Consider the following 19,337-nt stretch of genomic DNA (forward strand, 5'->3'; position numbering starts at 1 on the left):
CCCTGCGTCTGCGGACAGGCCCTCCTCGAGCTCCTCGAAAAGGCCTAGATGGCCCGGATCCTCGGGAAGGCCGAGATGGCCCCGCCCCCTGAAAAGGCCCAGATGGCCCAGCTCCCCAAAGAGGCCCAGGTGGCCTAGCCTGCGGCTGACCGGACCATGAAGGCATCTGAAAACAAAGAGTTCAATTCAAATGCATCAGTCCAAATATATACATCAGATGCAGATACAAGCAAAGGCTACATGAAGTGGGTGCATGTAAATACAGTGTACAAGTGGGGTATGTGTCAGATGTGCTCTACACAAATAGTCTATCGATGCAGTAGAAATCAGCATGTCATCAGAAGTATGATAAATGCCAGAAAACTGAAGGGTACCTGAATGCCCGCGACAGACAACTGTGCCTCCCTACGCAGGACCATGCCCTCGAGTGTGGCCACCAGCCCAACCACCTCCTCCATGTACCCTCGCGATGGCTGCAAAAATGAGCTCATAATCATCAATGAACAGAAGAGTGTCTAAACATCTGAATGATGAATGAAAAAAAGTGGAGCATACCGGCGGTGAGTCCGGATCAATGGCGTATCGATCACTGGGCATCGGAGGCTCTAGCGGGATCGGAGTCGGAGAGATAGCCCCATACTGCCACGCCATCAACTCAGTCGGCATATCTGGCCATCCGGGATGAGGATGAGTCGACGGAACCGGAGGAACCGGTCTACTCCCACCTCTAGATGTACCAGCCCTGCTAGTAGAAGGGGCGTCTGCAGCCCGAGCCCGAGCCTGGCCCGAGGATGACATACCGGCAGGCCTCATCATCGGGATATGAGCTCCCGTCAATGGAGGCATCAAATATATGTGACGGTAAGTGGCGTAGTCCCCCTCCTCAACATATAGTAAAGCATCACTGCCCAGCATGGCGCCGACTACCTCCGAGTAAGAGAGCCTATCAGCAGTCCGCATACTGGCTGGAGGTACTGCGGGAGGATCCTGAGAAAGATACCCCCATACCTGGCGCAGAAAGCGTTCCCCTAGGAACCATGCCCTGCCACCCGGCCCTTCAAGCAGGACCCTATACTGGGAGATGTCCGACGCTCCGGTATACTGAAGTCGGAGACCATCACCCAGGGACACCCAGGGCTGCCATGTGATCTGCGGATGATAAATGTATAAACCAATCAGAAATCGAGAATATACAGGGCAAATCAAAGATGAAAATGAAAGGAACTGAAAGTTCTGAGGTACCTCTGAATGTCGCACAGTGTCAAAGTATTGTCGCAGGTTAAGGAGGGTCTCTCGAGGTCTCGGCCGGTGCGGGCCCTCGAACACCAATGAATATGGGGTCATGAGAATCCCCGCCACCTCCAACTCTGGGGCTAATGATAGGAATTATACATAGACCCATAGCTGAGAAAAGCAATGCAGAATGTAAGTACGAAATGCTGAAAGCAAAATACAGACTGTAAAAGTGCGCTGTGTGTGCAATGTACAATTAATGAGAAGCAGAAATATAAATCAAGGGGACAGAAAAGTACCTCCCAGGCTCTCCAGTAGCCGCCAAGTAAATTACCCCGCCCGCGGCAGGTCGCGCTCATATAAAAGTAAAGGGTAGCCAGGCCGGCGCCACCCCAGTCATATCGATGGACCTGTGATAGGTCAACCAGAGCGCTCAGTAGGTATAGCCCAACCGTGCTCCCTCTGTCGGCAAACAGGGTAGTCCCGAAGAGGAACATAAGGAAACCACGGGCATACTGCTCTGTCTCCTCGGGAGTCTCAGGCACCATCTCCGCCCGCCGAAAATGGGAAGAGAACCAAGTGTATCGGACTCTCCCAGAGACCCTGTCAACAGGTGGGCGAGCCCCCAATAGATACATCCAGGCGGCCTCCCACTCGCCCATATCCTTGTCGTAGGGGATGGACCAACCTCCGATGTCAAGGCCGGTCAATACAGCGAAGTCAAAAGGGGTCATGGTCATGTCCCCGGTAGCAGAGAAATGAAAGGAGTTGGTGGTGTCCCACCATCTCTCTACCAAGGCTGCCATCAGTGTCCTCCTGGCAGGACAACGTGACAACCCGACGCAGAAGGGCCCGAACCCTGCCAAGTCTACCAAGTCTCGGACACCCTCCGGGAGCTCGGCATACCAGTCCTGCGCGATGGTGGAACCATACCCCCGCACGCTGCGGGAACCAACCTGCATTCAGAATGAATACATGTGTCAATAATGAAGTGAACTGGGCTGTGCGCCAATGAAATGAATGGGCTGTGCGCCAATGAAATGAATGGGCTGTGTGCCAATGGAATGAATGGGCTGTGTACCAATGAGAATGACTGGGCTGTGTGCCAATGAGATGAAATGGGATGTATGCCGATGAAGTGGAATAAGCTACATACTTTCAGTTAAATTGTGGGCTACGTGTTCACTATCTATCTGGGCTGCGTGTTCAGAAAATTTGAAGTTTAGGCTGCGTGTTCAACTTTCAGTTAAATTGTGGGCTGCGTGTTCACTATCTATCTGGGCTGCGTGTTCAGAAAATTTGAAGTTTGGGCTGCGTGTTCAACTTTCAGTTAAATTGTGGGCTGCGTGTTCACTATCTATCTGGGCTGCGTGTTCAGAAAATTTAAAGTTTGGGCTGCGTGTTCAACTTTCAGTTAAATTGTGGGCTGCGTGTTCACTATCTATCTGGGCTGCTGCGTGTTCAGAAAATTTGAAGTTTGGGCTGCGTGTTCAACTTTCAGTTAAATTGTGGGCTGCGTGTTCACTATCTATCTGGGTTGCGTGTTTAGAAAATTTGAAGTTTGGGCTGCGTGTTCATCTTTCAGTTAAAATTGTGGGCTGCGTGTTCACTATCTATCTGGGCTGCGTGTTCAGAAAATTTGAAGTTTGGGCTGCGTGTTCATCTTTCAGTTAAAATTGTGGGCTGCGTGTTCACTATCTATCTGGGCTGCGTGTTCAGAAAATTTGAAGTTTGGGCTGCGTGTTCAACTTTCAGTTAAATTGTGGGCTGCGTGTTCACTATCTATCTGGGCTGCGTGTTCAGAAAATTTGAAGTTTGGGCTGCGTGTTCAACTTTCAATTAAATTGTGGGCTGCGTGTTCACTATCTATCTGGGCTGCGTGTTTAGAAAATTTGAAGTTTGGGCTGCGTGTTCAACTTTCAGTTAAATTGTGGGCTGCGTGTTCACTATCTATCTGGGCTGCGTGTTCAGAAAATTTGAAGTTTGGGCTGCGTGTTCATCTTTCAGTTAAAATTGTGGGCTGCGTGTTCACTATCTATCTGGGCTGCGTGTTCAGAAAATTTGAAGTTTGGGCTGCGTGTTCATCTTTCAGTTAAAATTGTGGGCTGCGTGTTCACTATCTATCTGGGCTGCGTGTTCAGAAAATTTGAAGTTTGGGCTGCGTGTTCAACTTTCAGTTAAAATTGTGGGCTGTGTGTTCACTATCTATCTGGGCTGCGTGTTCAGAAAATTTGAAGTTTGGGCTGCGTGTTCAACTTTCAGTTAAAATTGTGGGCTGTGTGTTCACTATCTATCTGGGCTGCGTGTTCAGAAAATTTGAAGTTTGGGCTGCGTGTTCAACTTTCAGTTAAATTGTGGGCTGCGTGTTCACTATCTATCTGGGCTGCGTGTTCAGAAAATTTGAAGTTTGGGCTGCGTGTTCACTATCTATCTGGGCTGCGTGTTCAGAAAATTTGAAGTTTGGGCTGCGTGTTCAACTTTCAGTTAAAATTGTGGGCTATGTGTTCACTATCTATCTGGGTTGCGTGTTCAGAAAATTTGAAGTTTGGGCTGCGTGTTCAACTTTCAGTTAAATTGTGGGCTGCGTGTTCACTATCTATCTGGGCTGCGTGTTCAGAAAATTTGAAGTTTGGGCTGCGTGTTCAACTTTCAGTTAAATTGTGGGCTGTGTGTTCACTATCTATCTGGGCTGCGTGTTCAGAAAATTTGAAGTTTGGGCTGCGTGTTCAACTTTCAGTTAAATTGTGGACTGCGTGTTCACTATCTATCTGGGCTGCGTGTTCAGAAAATTTGAAGTTTGGGCTGCGTGTTCATCTTTCAGTTAAAATTGTGGGCTGCGTGTTCACTATCTATCTGGGCTGCGTGTTCAGAAAATTTGAAGTTTGGGCTGCGTGTTCAACTTTCAGTTAAATTGTGGGCTGCGTGTTCACTATCTATCTGGGCTGCGTGTTCAGAAAATTTGAAGTTTGGGCTGCGTGTTCATCTTTCAGTTAAAATTGTGGGCTGCGTGTTCACTATCTATCTGGGCTGCGTGTGCAGAAAATTTAAAATTTGGGCTGCGTGTTCAAATTTCAACTAGTGTGGGCTGCGTGTTCACTATCTAATCTGGGCTACGTGTTCAGAAAATTTAAAGTGTGGGCTGTGTGTTCACTTTCGAATTCGGGCTGTGTGTTCGACAAATCAGTGTTTGAGCCGTGTGTTCTAATGTGGGCTGTGTGTTCGCAATTAATTAATGAGCCGAGTGTTCAGAAATTCGAATGTTGAAATTACATGTTCAAGATGCAAGTAAAGTACTATGTCATAAGCTAAACTGCGTGTTCAAGCATGGCAAAGGTGCGAAATCTAGGAAAAATACAGAAAATGAAGTAAATACCTCTCGGGCCTTATGAGAGAGGTGATGCTCCGGCTCTCGGAGAAGCGGATCCACGGGTGCTCGCTCGTCAAAGCTAGTAAAGTGACGGAAGACAGCACGAGGGAGGACATGTGCTGGCGAACGGTACCTCCCGGGAATAAAAGGTCGGGTCCTCGGGGGTAGAGTCATGGGATCGAAATCATCGCCGGCACCTGGAAAACCTCCGCCGTGGGGAGAATTACCCGCCATTTTCAAAAGATCTGCAAAAGGGAGCAAAAATGAGCAAAATGAGCCGAAATTGGAAAAATTCAACAAAAGTCAACTCTCGGGAAATAAAAAGTCAACAAAAGTCAACTCCCGAGAAAATCTTCCAAATATTAAGGCAAACTTACCTCAAGTGGCGAAAATGCAAAAAGAAGCTCCGAAGCCGGAATTTAATCGCTTCAAAGTGCTTGAAACTGAATGTTTTTGCGAAAACAATTTACACGGGGCGTTAGAAAACGCGCATAAAACTCAGATCTGGAGAGGAAAGTGGAATAGGAGGCAAGAAAGGAAGGGGCCTCGGCTGCCTTTTATAGGCCTCAAGTCTTGGTTGAAGAAGCATGAAGGAAGGAGGTGAAAATACCAAAATACCCCCGGATCTGGGCACATGGCCGGCCGGCCCCATTTTCTAGCCGGCCAGCTATCTGCTTTTTGGATAACTGGCCGGCCAGCCTTTAGCTTTATGGGAAACCGGTTGGCCACCTCCCCTTGGGAAGATGAACGGCCGGCCATGTCCCTCACATGCCCACCTAGCTCTCTGCAAATTTTGAGGAAGATCGGAGTTCCCGGGACCTGAAAAAGTTCAAGAAAAGTACACTTCCGGTCGCGAAATAGCTCCGCCGGGACTTCAGCTTCAAGTTCTAACATATGTCTCATCATCATTCATCGAAATCAAAGTGTATCCTTTTTGAATGAGTTGTAACCTTTCAGGGAAGTGGGTCGGAGGCCGCGATCGAGTTGCCTTCGCCGAAACGCGCGTTTCCGTACTCGTTGTTTCGTAACAAACGAACACCCTGATTCATGCTCGTGTCACATTATCTTGCATTCTCATGAGCATACCTGCATTAACATGCACATTTCTTGATATTGGCATACCTTTATGTTTGAGCATACGTCGTCACGCATGTTCCATTCTTGCATTGCGATGCATTCACTTGCCGGCACTGCGTTTGTCGAACTTTCGGAATCACATTAAATATATGTTGGTAGCATATTGTACTTGTTGCAATTTCTCTCTTTTGCAGGCACGATATTGTATGTACGGTTCAATTGAGGCTGGTGCGACCAGATGAACCGCGCAGGTATCGTATCTTCTCCGTGTGAGACGTGGCGGGGATTGAATAATCCTCCGCATTTTTAACTGCATGAAATGTAGTTGTTGCTTTGCATTCTTGCTTAAAACTGTTGCATCTATTTGCGAATACTTGCTTCATTACAGCTTGCTGCATTTGCATGATCATTGGGTTACCTTTGGCTTCTTGCATACCATTCGCATTTTGCCCCATGCCTGCGGGCGCATCTCTGTTTATCCTGTCTGTTTGTCTAAGTCTTCGGCCTTGTCAAAAATGGGTCGTCTCTGGGCTTTGACATTCACTCCCGTCACCTATGACTTCCGAGTTCTGTCAAAGAGGGGCAACTGTAGACACTCCATTTTTGACCGACCTTAAAACTCAGACGTCACCGATTGAGCGCTTGGTGATGTTGCATAATGTGCTTGTTCAGAAGTTTCAGAGTCACGGCCGTGAGCCCTGCCTCCGGACTTCCGAACCCTCTTCTGTACCTTGTCTCGGTTTGCGAACCAGACTCGGTTTTCTCTGTTTCTTTTCCTGAGGGGAGGGAGAGGTCCAGTAGACCATCTCTCAATGTCCGTAGGCTACATTTGGTGGCCGTAGGCCATTTTTCCCATTTCGGAGTCCGGTTTCCGGTTTTCGGAGCCGTTAGGCCGTATGCCTCGGTTCGGGACCGCTTAACCATCTCCATTTGCTCTGATTTTTGGCATACTTCCTATTTGCTCCCTTTTGAGGGACACTGGGGTCTGAGAAACCCACTTCGTGGCCGAATGCCACTTTCGGTGCTTAACGGCCCATTTTCGGGACCCCGAACTGCGCGTTTTGGCCCCCGAACATTCGTTTTGCAACGGTTTTCATTCATTTTTGGCAGGTACCTCTGTTTTATCACCGGGGAGGTCACTGAAGGGTGGGAGGCCAGCAATTGTTGCAGCAACCAGTTATACATCCTCCGACGCCCTCCGACGCCCGTTTTTCGCACTTCCGGGCTAATGTTGAACACCTTGGGCCCATTTTCTTGAACTTTGAACCACATATTTGTGATGTACACACATGGGAGGACCCTAAAAAATGGTGGCCGGCCATTAATGCTACTTGACCCTTTTGACCCCCTCCTTCCGGGCTAATGTTGAACCCCTTGGGCCCATTTTCTTGAACTTTGAACCACATATTTGTGATGTACACACATGGGAGGACCCTAAAAGTTCATGGCCGGCCATTAATTCAACTTGACCCTTTTGACCCCCTCCTTTCGGGCTAATGTTGAACCCCTTGGACCCACTTTCTTGGACTTTTAACCACAGGGTTGTGTTGTACACAGGTAGGAGGACCCCACCAGTTGGTGGCCGGCCAGAAAATCTGATTGACCTTTTTGACCCCTAGCCGGCCGGCCAGGGGGTGTGGCCGGCCGGCCACCTGCAACAAAAGTACCAGGCCGGCCGTATTCCTTGCACTGCTCCCTTTACAGCTGTGAGGCTTTATCCCCCAGAAAAGATCTTTATCCGGGGGATATTTTGTGGGGGAAAGTTACTCTCCTTTTCCCCCACCTTTACACCCCCTTTTTGGCCTATATAGCAAGCAAGATATATCCTTTGTTGGGGTTAGAAAACTTCACCTTCAAGCATCCATACACAACTCCATCTTTATCCCTCTCATTTTCTTAAAAAACCCTAAGTCCCTAAGCTCCATTCCTTCTACACCACCAAGCTCTACCACTACCACCTCATTTCCAGCAACAAGGAAGGTTTCTCAAAGGCCAAAGAAGTTGCAAATTGATCCAAGAAGCAACCAAAGTCTTAGTCTTCAAGGGTGAGTAGCTCTTCTCCTCTTTTGACCTTTTTTCTTGATCTATTTGTAAGTCCCCTATGCTTTTTGTTTCATGCTCCGGCCCTAACTGAAAAGGGCCCTCTTTTGAGCTCATCTTCACTTTTCATTAAGGGCTCAACCCTGTTTGAGCCCTCCATGACACACTTGCTTCATTGATCCTCTTATATGTCATAATCTTGCATGCTATTTTCGACCCATGAGTAATCTGTTTTTGAGCATGTTGTAAACTGATATTAGGCTTATTTTGAGCCCCTCTTCAACATTGAAGAAGGTCTCAACACCATTTGAGACTTCCATGTTATACCTACCTTTATACTCCTCTTTTCTTCCCCATTCTTGCATGCAATGGCAACCTACCATGCTTTTGTTTTTGGCCATTTTACAGTTCTGAAAAAGTGCTTATTTTGGTCCATTCTTCATGTTTCATTTAGGTCCTTTCATGGTTTGGGGCCTCCATAGGTCACTTCATGTTATATCTCTCTTTTATTCCCCATTCTTGCATGTTTAGTTAGCCTACCATTCTTTTGTTTTTGGCCATTTTACAGTTCTGAAAAAGTGCTTATTTTGGCCCATTATACATGTTTCATTAAGGGTCTTTGGCTGTTTGGTGAATATTTTGCATACTTCATGTTATAGCCACTTTTGAGCCTCATTTTGCATCACATTTCTATCATGTTTGTATACTGATTTCGAGGTTGCCATATACTGTAAATATTCATATTTTTGGTCCCTCTTCAGTGTTGTAGAAGGAAATTTTTCAGTTTGGGTTTTTCTTATATCACTTGCTTCATTACCCCTCTTTTGGCCCCTATTCTTGCATGCCATTTTTTCCACACCTATGCTTGCTGTTTGGCCATGTTTATAACTGTGAAAGTGCATCTTTTGGGACTGTCTAGCTTCTGTCTTTGCATTGCATGTCCATGTTGTGCATGTTTGGCATAGCTATAGGCCATTTCGGGTGCCTAAATTCGCATTTCGGGACAATTCCATGCATTTCATGTCATTTCGCTTCATTTCGGGACTGTTTTCCCCCATGTTTTAGTGCTGAAATTCCATTAGCATGCTTGCATATCATTTTTGCCATATTACATCACATTTTGCCATTGCCTCGGTTTGCGTGCCCGTGTGCACGCATTTCGAGGCACTCCTTTTTTATCCGACGGCATCCTATGTGAGTGTGGCTGAGGCTCACTCATGTTGGTATAAGCCCATATCATGTTTTCATGTCATTACATCACATTCTGTCATTGCCTCGATTTGCGTGCCCGTGTGCACGCATTTCGAGGCACTCCTTTTTTATCCGACGGCATCCTATGTGAGTGTGGCTGAGGCTCACTCATGTTGGTATAAGCCCATATCATGTTTTCATGTCATTACATCACATTCTGTCATTGCCTCGATTTCTGTGCCCGTGTGCACGCATTTCGAGGCACTCCTTTTTTATCCGACGGCATCCTATGTGAGTGTGGCTGAGGCTCACTCATGTTGGTATAAGCCCATATCATGTTTTCTTGTCATTACATCACATTCTGTCATTGTCTCGGTTTGCGTGCCCGTGTGCACGCATTTCGAGGCACCTCATTTTCATAGCATTCTGCCATCGCCTCTGTTTGCGAGCCCGTGTGCACGCATTTCGAGGCACCTCATTTTTATCACATTCTGTCATTGCCTCGGTTTGCGTGCCCGTGTGCACGCATTTCGAGACACCTCATTTTCGTAGCATTCTGCAATCGCCTCGGTTTGCGTGCCCGTGTGCACGCATTTTGAGGCACCTCATTTTTATCACATTCTGTCATTGCCTCGGTTTGCGTGCCCGTGTGTACGCATTTCGAGGCACCTCATTTTTATAGCATTCTGCCATTGCCTCGGTTTGCGTGCCCATGTGCACGCATTTCGAGGCACCTCATTTTTATCACATTCTGTCATTGCCTCGGTTTGCGTGCCCATGTACACGCATTTCGAGGCACCTCATTTTCATAGCATTCTGCCATCGCCTTGGTTTGCGTGCCCGTGTGCACGCATTTCGAGGCACCTCATTTTCATAGCATTCTGCCATTGCCTCGGTTTGCGTGCCCGTGTGCACGCATTTCGAGGCACCTCATTTTCATAGCATTCTGTCATTGCCTCGGTTTGCATGCCCGTGTGCACGCATTTCGAGGCACCTCATTTTTATTGCGTATACCATTGCCTCGGTTTGCGTGCCCGTGTGCACGCATTTCGAGGCATCTCATTTTCATTGCATTCTGTCATTTTCTCGGTTTGCGTGCCCGGGTGCACGCACTTCGACACATCTCTTTTCCATCGCATCGTGTATGTTAGGATTATATCTTAGTTGCATTTCATGCATATCATGCATATTGCATCGTGTTCGGAATAGGAGTTACCCCGGGCACGAGAAACGAGGTACATTTCGTACTCCGAGTGACGGAATGTGTCTCAATTCCCCAGTCACCGACACTCCGGATTATCCATGATGGAGTTAGGTTTTAGCTGTAGTTTCATGTGCATTCATCCTATATTGAGTTGTGCATTTCGACTCCTCGGCCATCATGCCTCGGTATGCGTGATTGGTGGCACGAGGTTCGAGACATGCATATATCTGTGCAAATACATTGCTATGCCCCTTTCCTGCTCTCTGTTGCAGCAAAATCAGGAATCAGCAACTTTTTGGGGCTTGGCACGCATTTCAAGAACAGGTGTAAACAGAGGCTAATTGGGGCATTCCGGTGGATTTCCGCGCAAGACAATTCGGACATACATCATCCATCAGAAGCAAGGCGGTCCCTGGCTTGCACGCCAGTTTCATTTACTTTCTTAGTTAATTCATTAATTAATTAGAATTTTGTAATATTTTGGACTGTAATATTCTTTTATTCGGGACTGTAATATTTGGACTGTATTATTTATTCGGACCCTTTGTGCGAGGGCATAACTGTAATAAGTGTGCGTGAATGTGTTGTATGTCTTCCAACCCCACGTCTTTCTCCCTTTTATTTATCCGCTTATGATGGTTAGATCAGGGCATGTTTCAATTAGCATACAGTATGACAACATGTTTGCATTCATTCATCTGTATTGCATGCACCGGGCTCGGCGCATCATACTAACTGCATTGTATTTTCAATTTCAAAGTTGAATACATGATAGTTGTAACATTCCATATGCCATCTTAGAATAGCCGAGCTTGCTATAGTTGCATTTTGCATGTGTTGCATTAGGCATTTCTATATACTTAGGATCATGCATAATTTCTAATGTAGTTTCTATTTTGGCTTGGAGTACTCGGTAAGCTTTATGCTTTAGCATCCTTGCATGCGTGTGAGTGCTGCCATGAATAGCATGCTTACCATGAGGCTATGTGCTTATATGATATAACTGCCTGAATGCCTGTGGGTGAAGGTTGGGTTATCTGAATTGGAATAAATCATCAAATGTTTCAAGCCTACCTGCGGGTAGCAAACCATTTTCAAAAACAAGCATGAAATGTTTTGTTCCAATTTGGGCGACCCGGTCTATACTTGTATGCTGTGAGCATCACATAGTAAACTAGGCTAATAACCGGAATAAGAACATACAATGTTTTCAAAAATTGATATCATGGTTAGTAGAGGCCGGTCTATGACCGGGCGAGCGGGGGTGCTCACGAAGTGACCTTCCCCAATCGTACCCAAGTTCCCGAGCCGAGGCAACTTTGGTGATGACGGACACGTGGCCTCTTGGCACCGAGTCAGGGTTTCCTAAATTTCCCAAAATAAAATATTTAGGTGGCGACTCTGTATCTGGCAAAGCAGTCCATATTTGGCACTACTTTTTCAAAAAATCAGTTTCTCAAAACGATTTGCCGGATTTGGACTCTTTGGTTCAGATTAGGAACCGTGACATTTAAGAGTCCGAGCTGTAGTGACCCCAAATGAACAGAACGGGACTAACCCTCCTGGGGCGTTCGGGGACGTCTACAGTGGCAATCCCCAGTGACCCCACAATGGTGCTCCTCTCTAGTTCGCTCGCCTGCTCCTTCTCGAACTTTTGGCTAGAAGGCAAGTCTGTTGAGGGCAAATCCATTGCAGGCAGGTTCAACAATTGGTCCCCTATCACTCCCCATTCCTTATCCACACTTGGCACCCCCATTGCCTCCAAACCAATCTTGGCCCCCTCTCCTACAACCTTTGGGGGCATTTTCACCGCCCCTTCCTTCATCTTCTTCCCTATAGGCCCTTCTTCCCCACCCTTTCCAGTCACCTTCCTCTTCTTCTTCTTCTTTAACACCAGCTCCACTTCCTTCTTGCTTCTCTCCTTCAGTGGATCCACCGGCGCTTGCAGGGGCATAAAGTCGGTTAAGTCCTTCTCTCCCAAGGGCTTTGGTTGTAGTCGGACAAACCTCTTCGTGACCAGCTTAGGCACTGGGCCTAATTGTTTCTCCTTGTGTTTTTCGGCCATCGCAAAAATGCACCTGTCTTCCACCTCTTACGCCTTCCTCCTTACCTCCACCTCCTCTGGAATAGGATATCCTTCGACCGGCTCAGGCCCCAGATTCAGGGTAAATACGGCTGAGGGCTGGACAAGGTCGTCACATTTTAGTCCCTCCTTCTCCCTCCACTCCTTCACTTGCTTGACCCTCGTCTCTACCGCAACATCCAACTACGGTTCCAACGACTTGGTGGGAACTTTCCAAATCGTGTGAACTCCCCTCCCGCCATTTGTCGACACAAAAAACCACTTTGGCCTCCACCTTTTTACTGATGAGGGCAATCCCACAACCAGTCTCTTCCCCGCTATCGCTTGCAAGGTCACTCAAGTCTCCTGTTGCCCCAAGGCCTTGTAATATGAAAAAAAACTCATCTATCGTCATCGCGTCTCCCTCGGTTGCCCTCGGCCACGAGCTCGAGCAGGAAAGCAGGATCTTCTATGCATTCGGCATTAGTTGCCCTGGCACTACTTCTAGGTGATTCAATACATTGACCACTAGTAGGGGCAGTGACAACCTCAAGCCCCTGTGTAGTGCCTCTTCGTACCGTGCAAACTCCATTGGCCGCGCGTCGGATGCACTCTCCTTCGCCATAGGCACTCTCAACTGTATATCTACTGGAATCTAATATCTGCTACGCAGTTCCTCCAAATTCTCTACCCTTAGCGTGTACTTGTCAACTTTGGTGTACCAGTGGTTAAGCGCCACCTGACTAATCGGCTGGACCACCAAAATCATTGTCACTGGAAGGGGCCGCGCTGGTCGCTCTGTACCCCTCTCTATCGACCTCTCCACCCTATACTGTTCTGCTAGCGCCACTCCATAATCTTCCCAACGCATCCGATGCCATAGCTGGCGCTTTGTTTTGTACTATTCCTCTTACGTTCCTGTATATTGCTTCTGTAGCATGGGCGAGGAAGTTCGCCAAATGGTAGAGCAGAGAATCAAATAAGACGAACGCAGTAAAGTCCAGGATGTGTTGGTTTCTTGCAATAAGGTATGAAAAACGCACAACTCCAAAGGCTCAGGGTTTGCCTATCTACCAAGGATCGCGGTTAAAATTTGCCAGTTTGAAAATTCAATATGATGTACAAATCCCCCGCCTTTTCTACATCACTCACACCAACCCCTTCACTTCCTACAAACGATTTGTATCTCTCACCAATGGCCTTCACTGCCCATGTATACGGCCACGATCCCTTCCTTCCCCCACTAATTCTTTCTCCTCTCCCCCGTCATTTCCACTTCATATCATCACGTGCTTACCCGCCCCTTAAGTCCCGTGCGCCGTCAAAGCATTTACGGCCACCTTCGCGTTCAACCCTCCTTACAGTCGGTTATCCCGTCTAGTCACCTTCGCAGTTGACCTCCTCGACGGTCGGTCGGTCTTTCGTCTCCCATCTTTGTGGTCGGCCATCCTAATGGTCGACTACTCTTGACGGTCGGTCGGTCTTTCGTCTCCATTCCACCACTTTCCCAAGGCGCCCCCTCCTTTTTCTGCCCCACCCCTGGCTCTTTCTCGGGCTTAGGGGACTACCTCCACCTTTCTTATTCCTTTTGTTGGACTAAAGCTGCACTTGGAAATGAGAGACTACTGATACTGATGGGCACCCAAGGGGGCCTAGCCCACAACTCACTCACGGCCCTGGTGTTAAAGCCAGTAAGCCTAGTAACTTTGAGAAGCCAATGTTAGCCCAGGACCAATAACATTCAAACACTTGTCAGGTAAGGAACTAACCACGTGAGCAGAAAAAGATCTTGCAAAGTTATTATACCCACATAGCAGCCATTTAATGAGGCCACTATAGCATTAAATACAGCAAGACCCCTCACGTCGGAGTATGTAGAATCACTATGAATAATGTTTAGGTCATAGACTTTCTGCCAATAAGACAGTTTCGAATAGACAAGGAAATGATGAGCAAAGGATATAAAGAAACCCGCGAGATACGTTAGAGGTTAAGTTTTTTACCCCATTTACTTCTCTCTCTCTCTCTCTCTCTCTCTCTCTCTCTCTCTCTCTCTCTAAAATCAATCTGCCCTAACCTAACTTGATCGTCAGATCGTCTGTCAGGGGATTATCTCCCCCTCTAGACCTTTTTGCAGGCACCCTTCGTGGACATCAAGGTCAGCAGACCCGTTGGAAGCGTGGATTAGTCCGACCCATCCTCCATTGAAGTTATTGCATTATCAAGTGATATGGTCGTATATACACAATGTACTTCGACAAAATACTACCATTGATTTGTAGCTTCAACAAGATATTGATTAACCAAAAAAGTGACTCATATATTAAAGATATTAATAAACAAAACAAATGAAAAAGGGCAACACCTCTTTAAGCTAATGTTCAACATTTGAAAGACCAATGTATGCTTGGTATAAAATACGAAATTGTTTTTTATAGATACCCAATTCGTATAGAAAAGCAAAGAGTAAAACTTTTTTAAAACCTCTAAGGGATTGAGTTCAAATTCATTAGTAAACCATTAGAACACTCAAGATGGTGAAACGAACCAAGATATAAAAAAATTAATTGGCACATGATACTATGCTCCATTTGGCTACCGAAATAATAATAATAATAAATGATAAAATGACTCATTGAACAACAGATTTTCCCTTGTTTGCAACCTGATTAAACAAAAAAAACAATGGTAGTAAAGCTTCATCTATGTTATAAGAACTCGGGTATGTTCCAAGCATCAAATACTTCTAATTCTTATGTATGCCGATGCCAAGAAATGGCTAGACATTTATACTTTTTAATTAAAGTTTTTGCTTTTCTAGGGTAAAATTGCATTAACAAAGAAACATAGAGTAATAAAGAGCTTCACTAAACTACAAGGCTAGGTTGAGGTCGGATTTTCATTTGTTTAAAACCTAACATGATGAAAGATAAGATCAAAACCCATATTTTCTTTAGTTTCCTTTTTTCCCTTCCAAATTTCTCCACAAACAAGTGGAAGTAAATAGGTGAAATTACAAGATAGCAGGAAGTGGGGAAATTATTTATCAAAAGGTGAGGGATGACTTTTGCTGTGATTTCTTTGCACAAAAAAAGTTACATGCTCACGTGTTTGTAATTATTATTTTTTTTTTTGGATAAATTACATTGACACTCCCTGAGGTTTAGTTTGATTATATCTCACTCTCTAAGAGCATCTCCAACGCTGGAGCCAAATGGGGAGAATTAGGCATTTTGCCTATTGAAGTTGGATTTCGAAGCTCCAATGTGCTCTGCAACTGAGAGCATCTCCAACACAGGAGCCAAAAGGGGAGAATTAGGCATTTTTCCTATTGAAGTTGGATTTCAAAGCTCCAACGCGCTCTGCAACTGAGGAGGCATTTTGCCAATTCTTGTTTTGGCTCTCCACATGTAGCCAGCATCCTTTGCTAGGCAAAGCACTCTTCCCGCCATTGTGTTGGCCTACATCGTTGCTTGTTCTATCTCTGTTCCAGCCCATTGATGATCACAGGTATGGCTCTCTTTCTCTTTCTCTTTCTCCACTTCCCTGTTCTTCCCCATCATCTATCTGTAAACGAATACATGATTTAGGGCAATCCATTTGCAAAAATTGGATTTGTGTACGGAAATTGTTCATTGGGAAATTGATAATAGCCACTAGGTATAAACCGTTGATGATTTTTGTTTATTGGTCTGTATTTTCATGCTATTTTTGTATATTTAAAGCTGCATTTGATACATGTTTTTGGATAAAAAATTGGGTTTTGGGTTTTATATTCAGTGTTTATGCAATGTGCCTGGTAGATTGAGTGATTCACTTTTATATTTTGTTGTATTTGCTTTTATAGATTGCTTGATGATAGGTTTTTCAATGTGTAGAGGGTTTTCTCCAATGTCCTCTACATGTTCGATAAATTGCCTCAAAGAATTGACCCCACAATTCCACCCAAGAATCTATACATGTTTTAGGGCTTCCAATTTTTGTAAATCATGTTAATTATACATACGCTTCCCAATTCATTTCTTTTCCCTTGTTGATCATGGGTGCTTTGTCTCTATTCTCCATGGTATTCTAATTGAATATCTTTGGCAGAATACATGTCATACCCTTAATTTTTTCTTTCTATTTTGTTTGTTTTCTTTTTCCATGAATTAATTCTCATAAATTTTCATTGAATTGCAGTCTTTGAATCCATCAAATCATTGGTGTAGTTATTTTTTGGCTTTTTTTTTTTTTTTTATCTTTTTCTTCTTGATACAAAATGGGAAATTATTGTTGTCATTCATTTGTACATGTCGACTTTGTTTGGTTGTCTATGAATTTGGTGGGCACTCATTCATAGGGATCAAGGATGCTTGGAGATTTCATTACCAGAGGAATTGTGTATGTTATAAACTAGTCCTTTTTTTTCCCCACTGTTTTCATTCTCTGCCCTTTTTTCTGTCTCAATTTGGCCTTTTCTAAAATTTTGGACTTGTTTACAAGTTGATTTTTATGTGTTTGGGTAAGCAGGTTCGTTCTTGGGGATGCATACATTGCATTTGAGTGTTTGAAAACTATCAATTATTTTTTTTTTAGTTGTTCTGTTACATTTGGGGCCATAGTGGCTACTTTGGAGCTAAGTAAGAACAAAAAGATTAGATCAATATATTGTACACGTTCAATTCTTTCAAGAACAATTATGGGCTTTTTAATGTGATTTAAACATCAGACTTAACTTAATACTCTATTGTTCAAAAAACAAAAACAAAAAACTTAATTCTCTAATTTGTTACTAAGAAAATGAAAAAGCATTTAAGCGAAGTTGATTCATGGTCCTCAGTTTTGCCAATGATATGATGAATAAGTTATTTGGTCTATTTGATCTGGCTGGTTTTGTATAGGGAAAGTGAAATTGATTCACAAGCCAATTTTTTTTGTACGGATTTTTACCAAAATCTAATTTGTCCCTCCAAACAGTATGGTTTTGAGTTTATTGTTTTTGCTGAATTGTACTATTAACTTTGTGTATAGATATCTGCAATTAGTAAGTTAGCACTCACTCTTTAGTTCTTTTCTTTTTGTATGGTATCTACAATTGTGCTTTAGATGGAATATCAAGGAAATGCGTATTTTAGCAACCTAATGAACGAGTTTGACGTTGACCATAATTTTACCACTGAATCTCCTCAACAAGAGAGTCAATCTTTATCATTCTCTCCTGAAATTATTACTCAAACTACAAAGATATCACAACGCAAAGGGAATTTCACCGAAGAGGAAGACATGATGCTTATATCTTCATGGCTTAATATTAGCTTAGATCCAATTAGAGGAAATGAACAAAAGTCAAAGGCATATTGGTTAAGAGTGTGGGAGAACTACAACAAGTACAAAACCTTTGATTCTGAAAGAACTCAAACTTCTCTAATGAATCGGTGGTCGACGATTCAACTTGCCACAAATAAATTTTGTGGATGTTTTGCTCAAGTTGAACGGTTGAATCGAAGTGGTTCGACTGAAAAAGACAAGGTATTACTACAATTTAATTTTGTACCTATAATGAATATATATTATTCATTGTGTGATAGTGATTATTCTTTAATATATTTTTCAGATTCAAGATGCGAAAAAATTGTACAGAGACTTGTACCACTCGAACTTTCCCTTTGAGCATTGTTGGAATGAATTGAGATCCCAACCAAAATGGATGGAAGATACAACAACAAAGAAGCAAAAAAGCACAAAAAATGCATCTCCGGCAACGTCTACACCAGATTCAGTAAACTTAGAGAACAATGACAACTATGATGTTGTGGAAAGACCAATAGGAAGGAAGGCCGCAAAGAAAAACAAAGCTAAAGATCTTGGAAATAATGTTACAGAGTCTCCTTTTGTGAAGCTCTTAGAAGAGATAAAGGTAAAGAATAACATAACAAATGAGAAGAAAATAGAGATATTTGAGAAATCTTATCTTCAAGAGGAACGGAGGATTGAAAATAAGGAAAAGAGAGAGGAACGAAGGTTTGCATTGGAGGAAAGGAGAGAGGAAGAGAGAATCATGTCAATGGATACAAGTATTATGCCTCCATTGCACGCACAATATATTCGCCAACGTCAGATGCAAATCCTTGAAAAAAGGAATTAATTGTTTTTATTTAGCTTTGAAGCTATGTTTTTATTTAATTCAAGTTTGACTGGATTTTATTTTTGGGTTTGCTGGCACATTTGTTTTTGATCTTTAGAATTTTGGTGCTTTGACTTGGATTTGGAGTTGGGTTTGTTTCAAATTTTGTTGCTTGAAATCTGAAATGGAGACAGACTTGTTGGGTTTTAATTCTTATTGGATTTTAGTGCTTTGACTTGGATTTAGTGCTATTAACATTTAGTGCTACTTATTTTTTTTCTCTTTATATTTTGGATGTCTATTCAAGTCTTGGATTTCAAAATCTCTCTCAAGTTAACTCCTTTGTAAACACTTAGCATTTGTTGCTGCTGCTGCAAATAATCTAATTCTTTTTTACTAATTGTGGGAATCAAATCAAATTATTACTACATTTTTTTTATCAATTTATAATTAATTGTTCAAATGGGTTCACTTCTATTTGTGATTTTAATTTTTTTTTTCTTTGTTACATTTTCTGTTTTTTATTTGGTTGGAAGATGGTCAAGTTTGGAGCATTAGATCTGGCTACTGGTGTTGGTGGAAAGATTGAGAAGAAGGAAGTACTTTAAGCTGTTGAAGAGTACATATTATTTTCCTCAAACTACTTTATGCTCTCTAATCATGTTGTGTATTTTACCCATTCTCACTCTTCTTGATATGGGTATTGTCTTGGTTTTGCATTTTTTACAAATTGCTGCTAATCCTGCTTTCAAAAGGTGAAATTTTATGTGATTCTCTCTCACTCTGTGTATGTATGTGTGTGTGTGTGTGTGTGTGTGTTTTTTTTTTTTTTGTTTACTCAAGAAAGCAATAAAACGAGTTTCATATTGGTAAACAAAAAATTGCTAAATTAAAAATCTCCTCAATTTAAGTATCAAGTTAGTGAAAATAATGTTGAATCTGTAAATTATAAAATGTTAGTTCCATCTCTATGTTTTACATGTTTGCTTCTCAGTATGACTTGCTGTCAATGAGCACAATTTTTTTTATATCAATGATTATAATTTTTTTTTCTAAA

General features: G+C 43.6%; 1 protein-coding gene across 1 annotated transcript; it reads left to right on the plus strand.

Moving 5' to 3' along the window:
• Window positions 1-17,262: 17,262 nt before the first annotated feature.
• Window positions 17,263-18,888, plus strand: LOC114283166 (glutathione S-transferase T3-like). The gene is made up of 3 exons (XM_082897360.1): window positions 17,263-17,685; window positions 17,771-18,073; window positions 18,817-18,888. The coding sequence occupies exons 1-3, from the start codon at window positions 17,263-17,265 to the stop codon at window positions 18,886-18,888; spliced, it is 798 nt and encodes a 265-aa protein (XP_082753486.1).
• The last annotated feature ends 449 nt before the right edge of the window (window positions 18,889-19,337 follow it).

This window comes from Camellia sinensis, chromosome 12, assembly GCF_055761805.1.
Source record: "Camellia sinensis isolate YWXY chromosome 12, ASM5576180v1, whole genome shotgun sequence".
In the NCBI taxonomy this organism is placed as follows: Eukaryota; Viridiplantae; Streptophyta; class Magnoliopsida; order Ericales; family Theaceae; genus Camellia; species Camellia sinensis.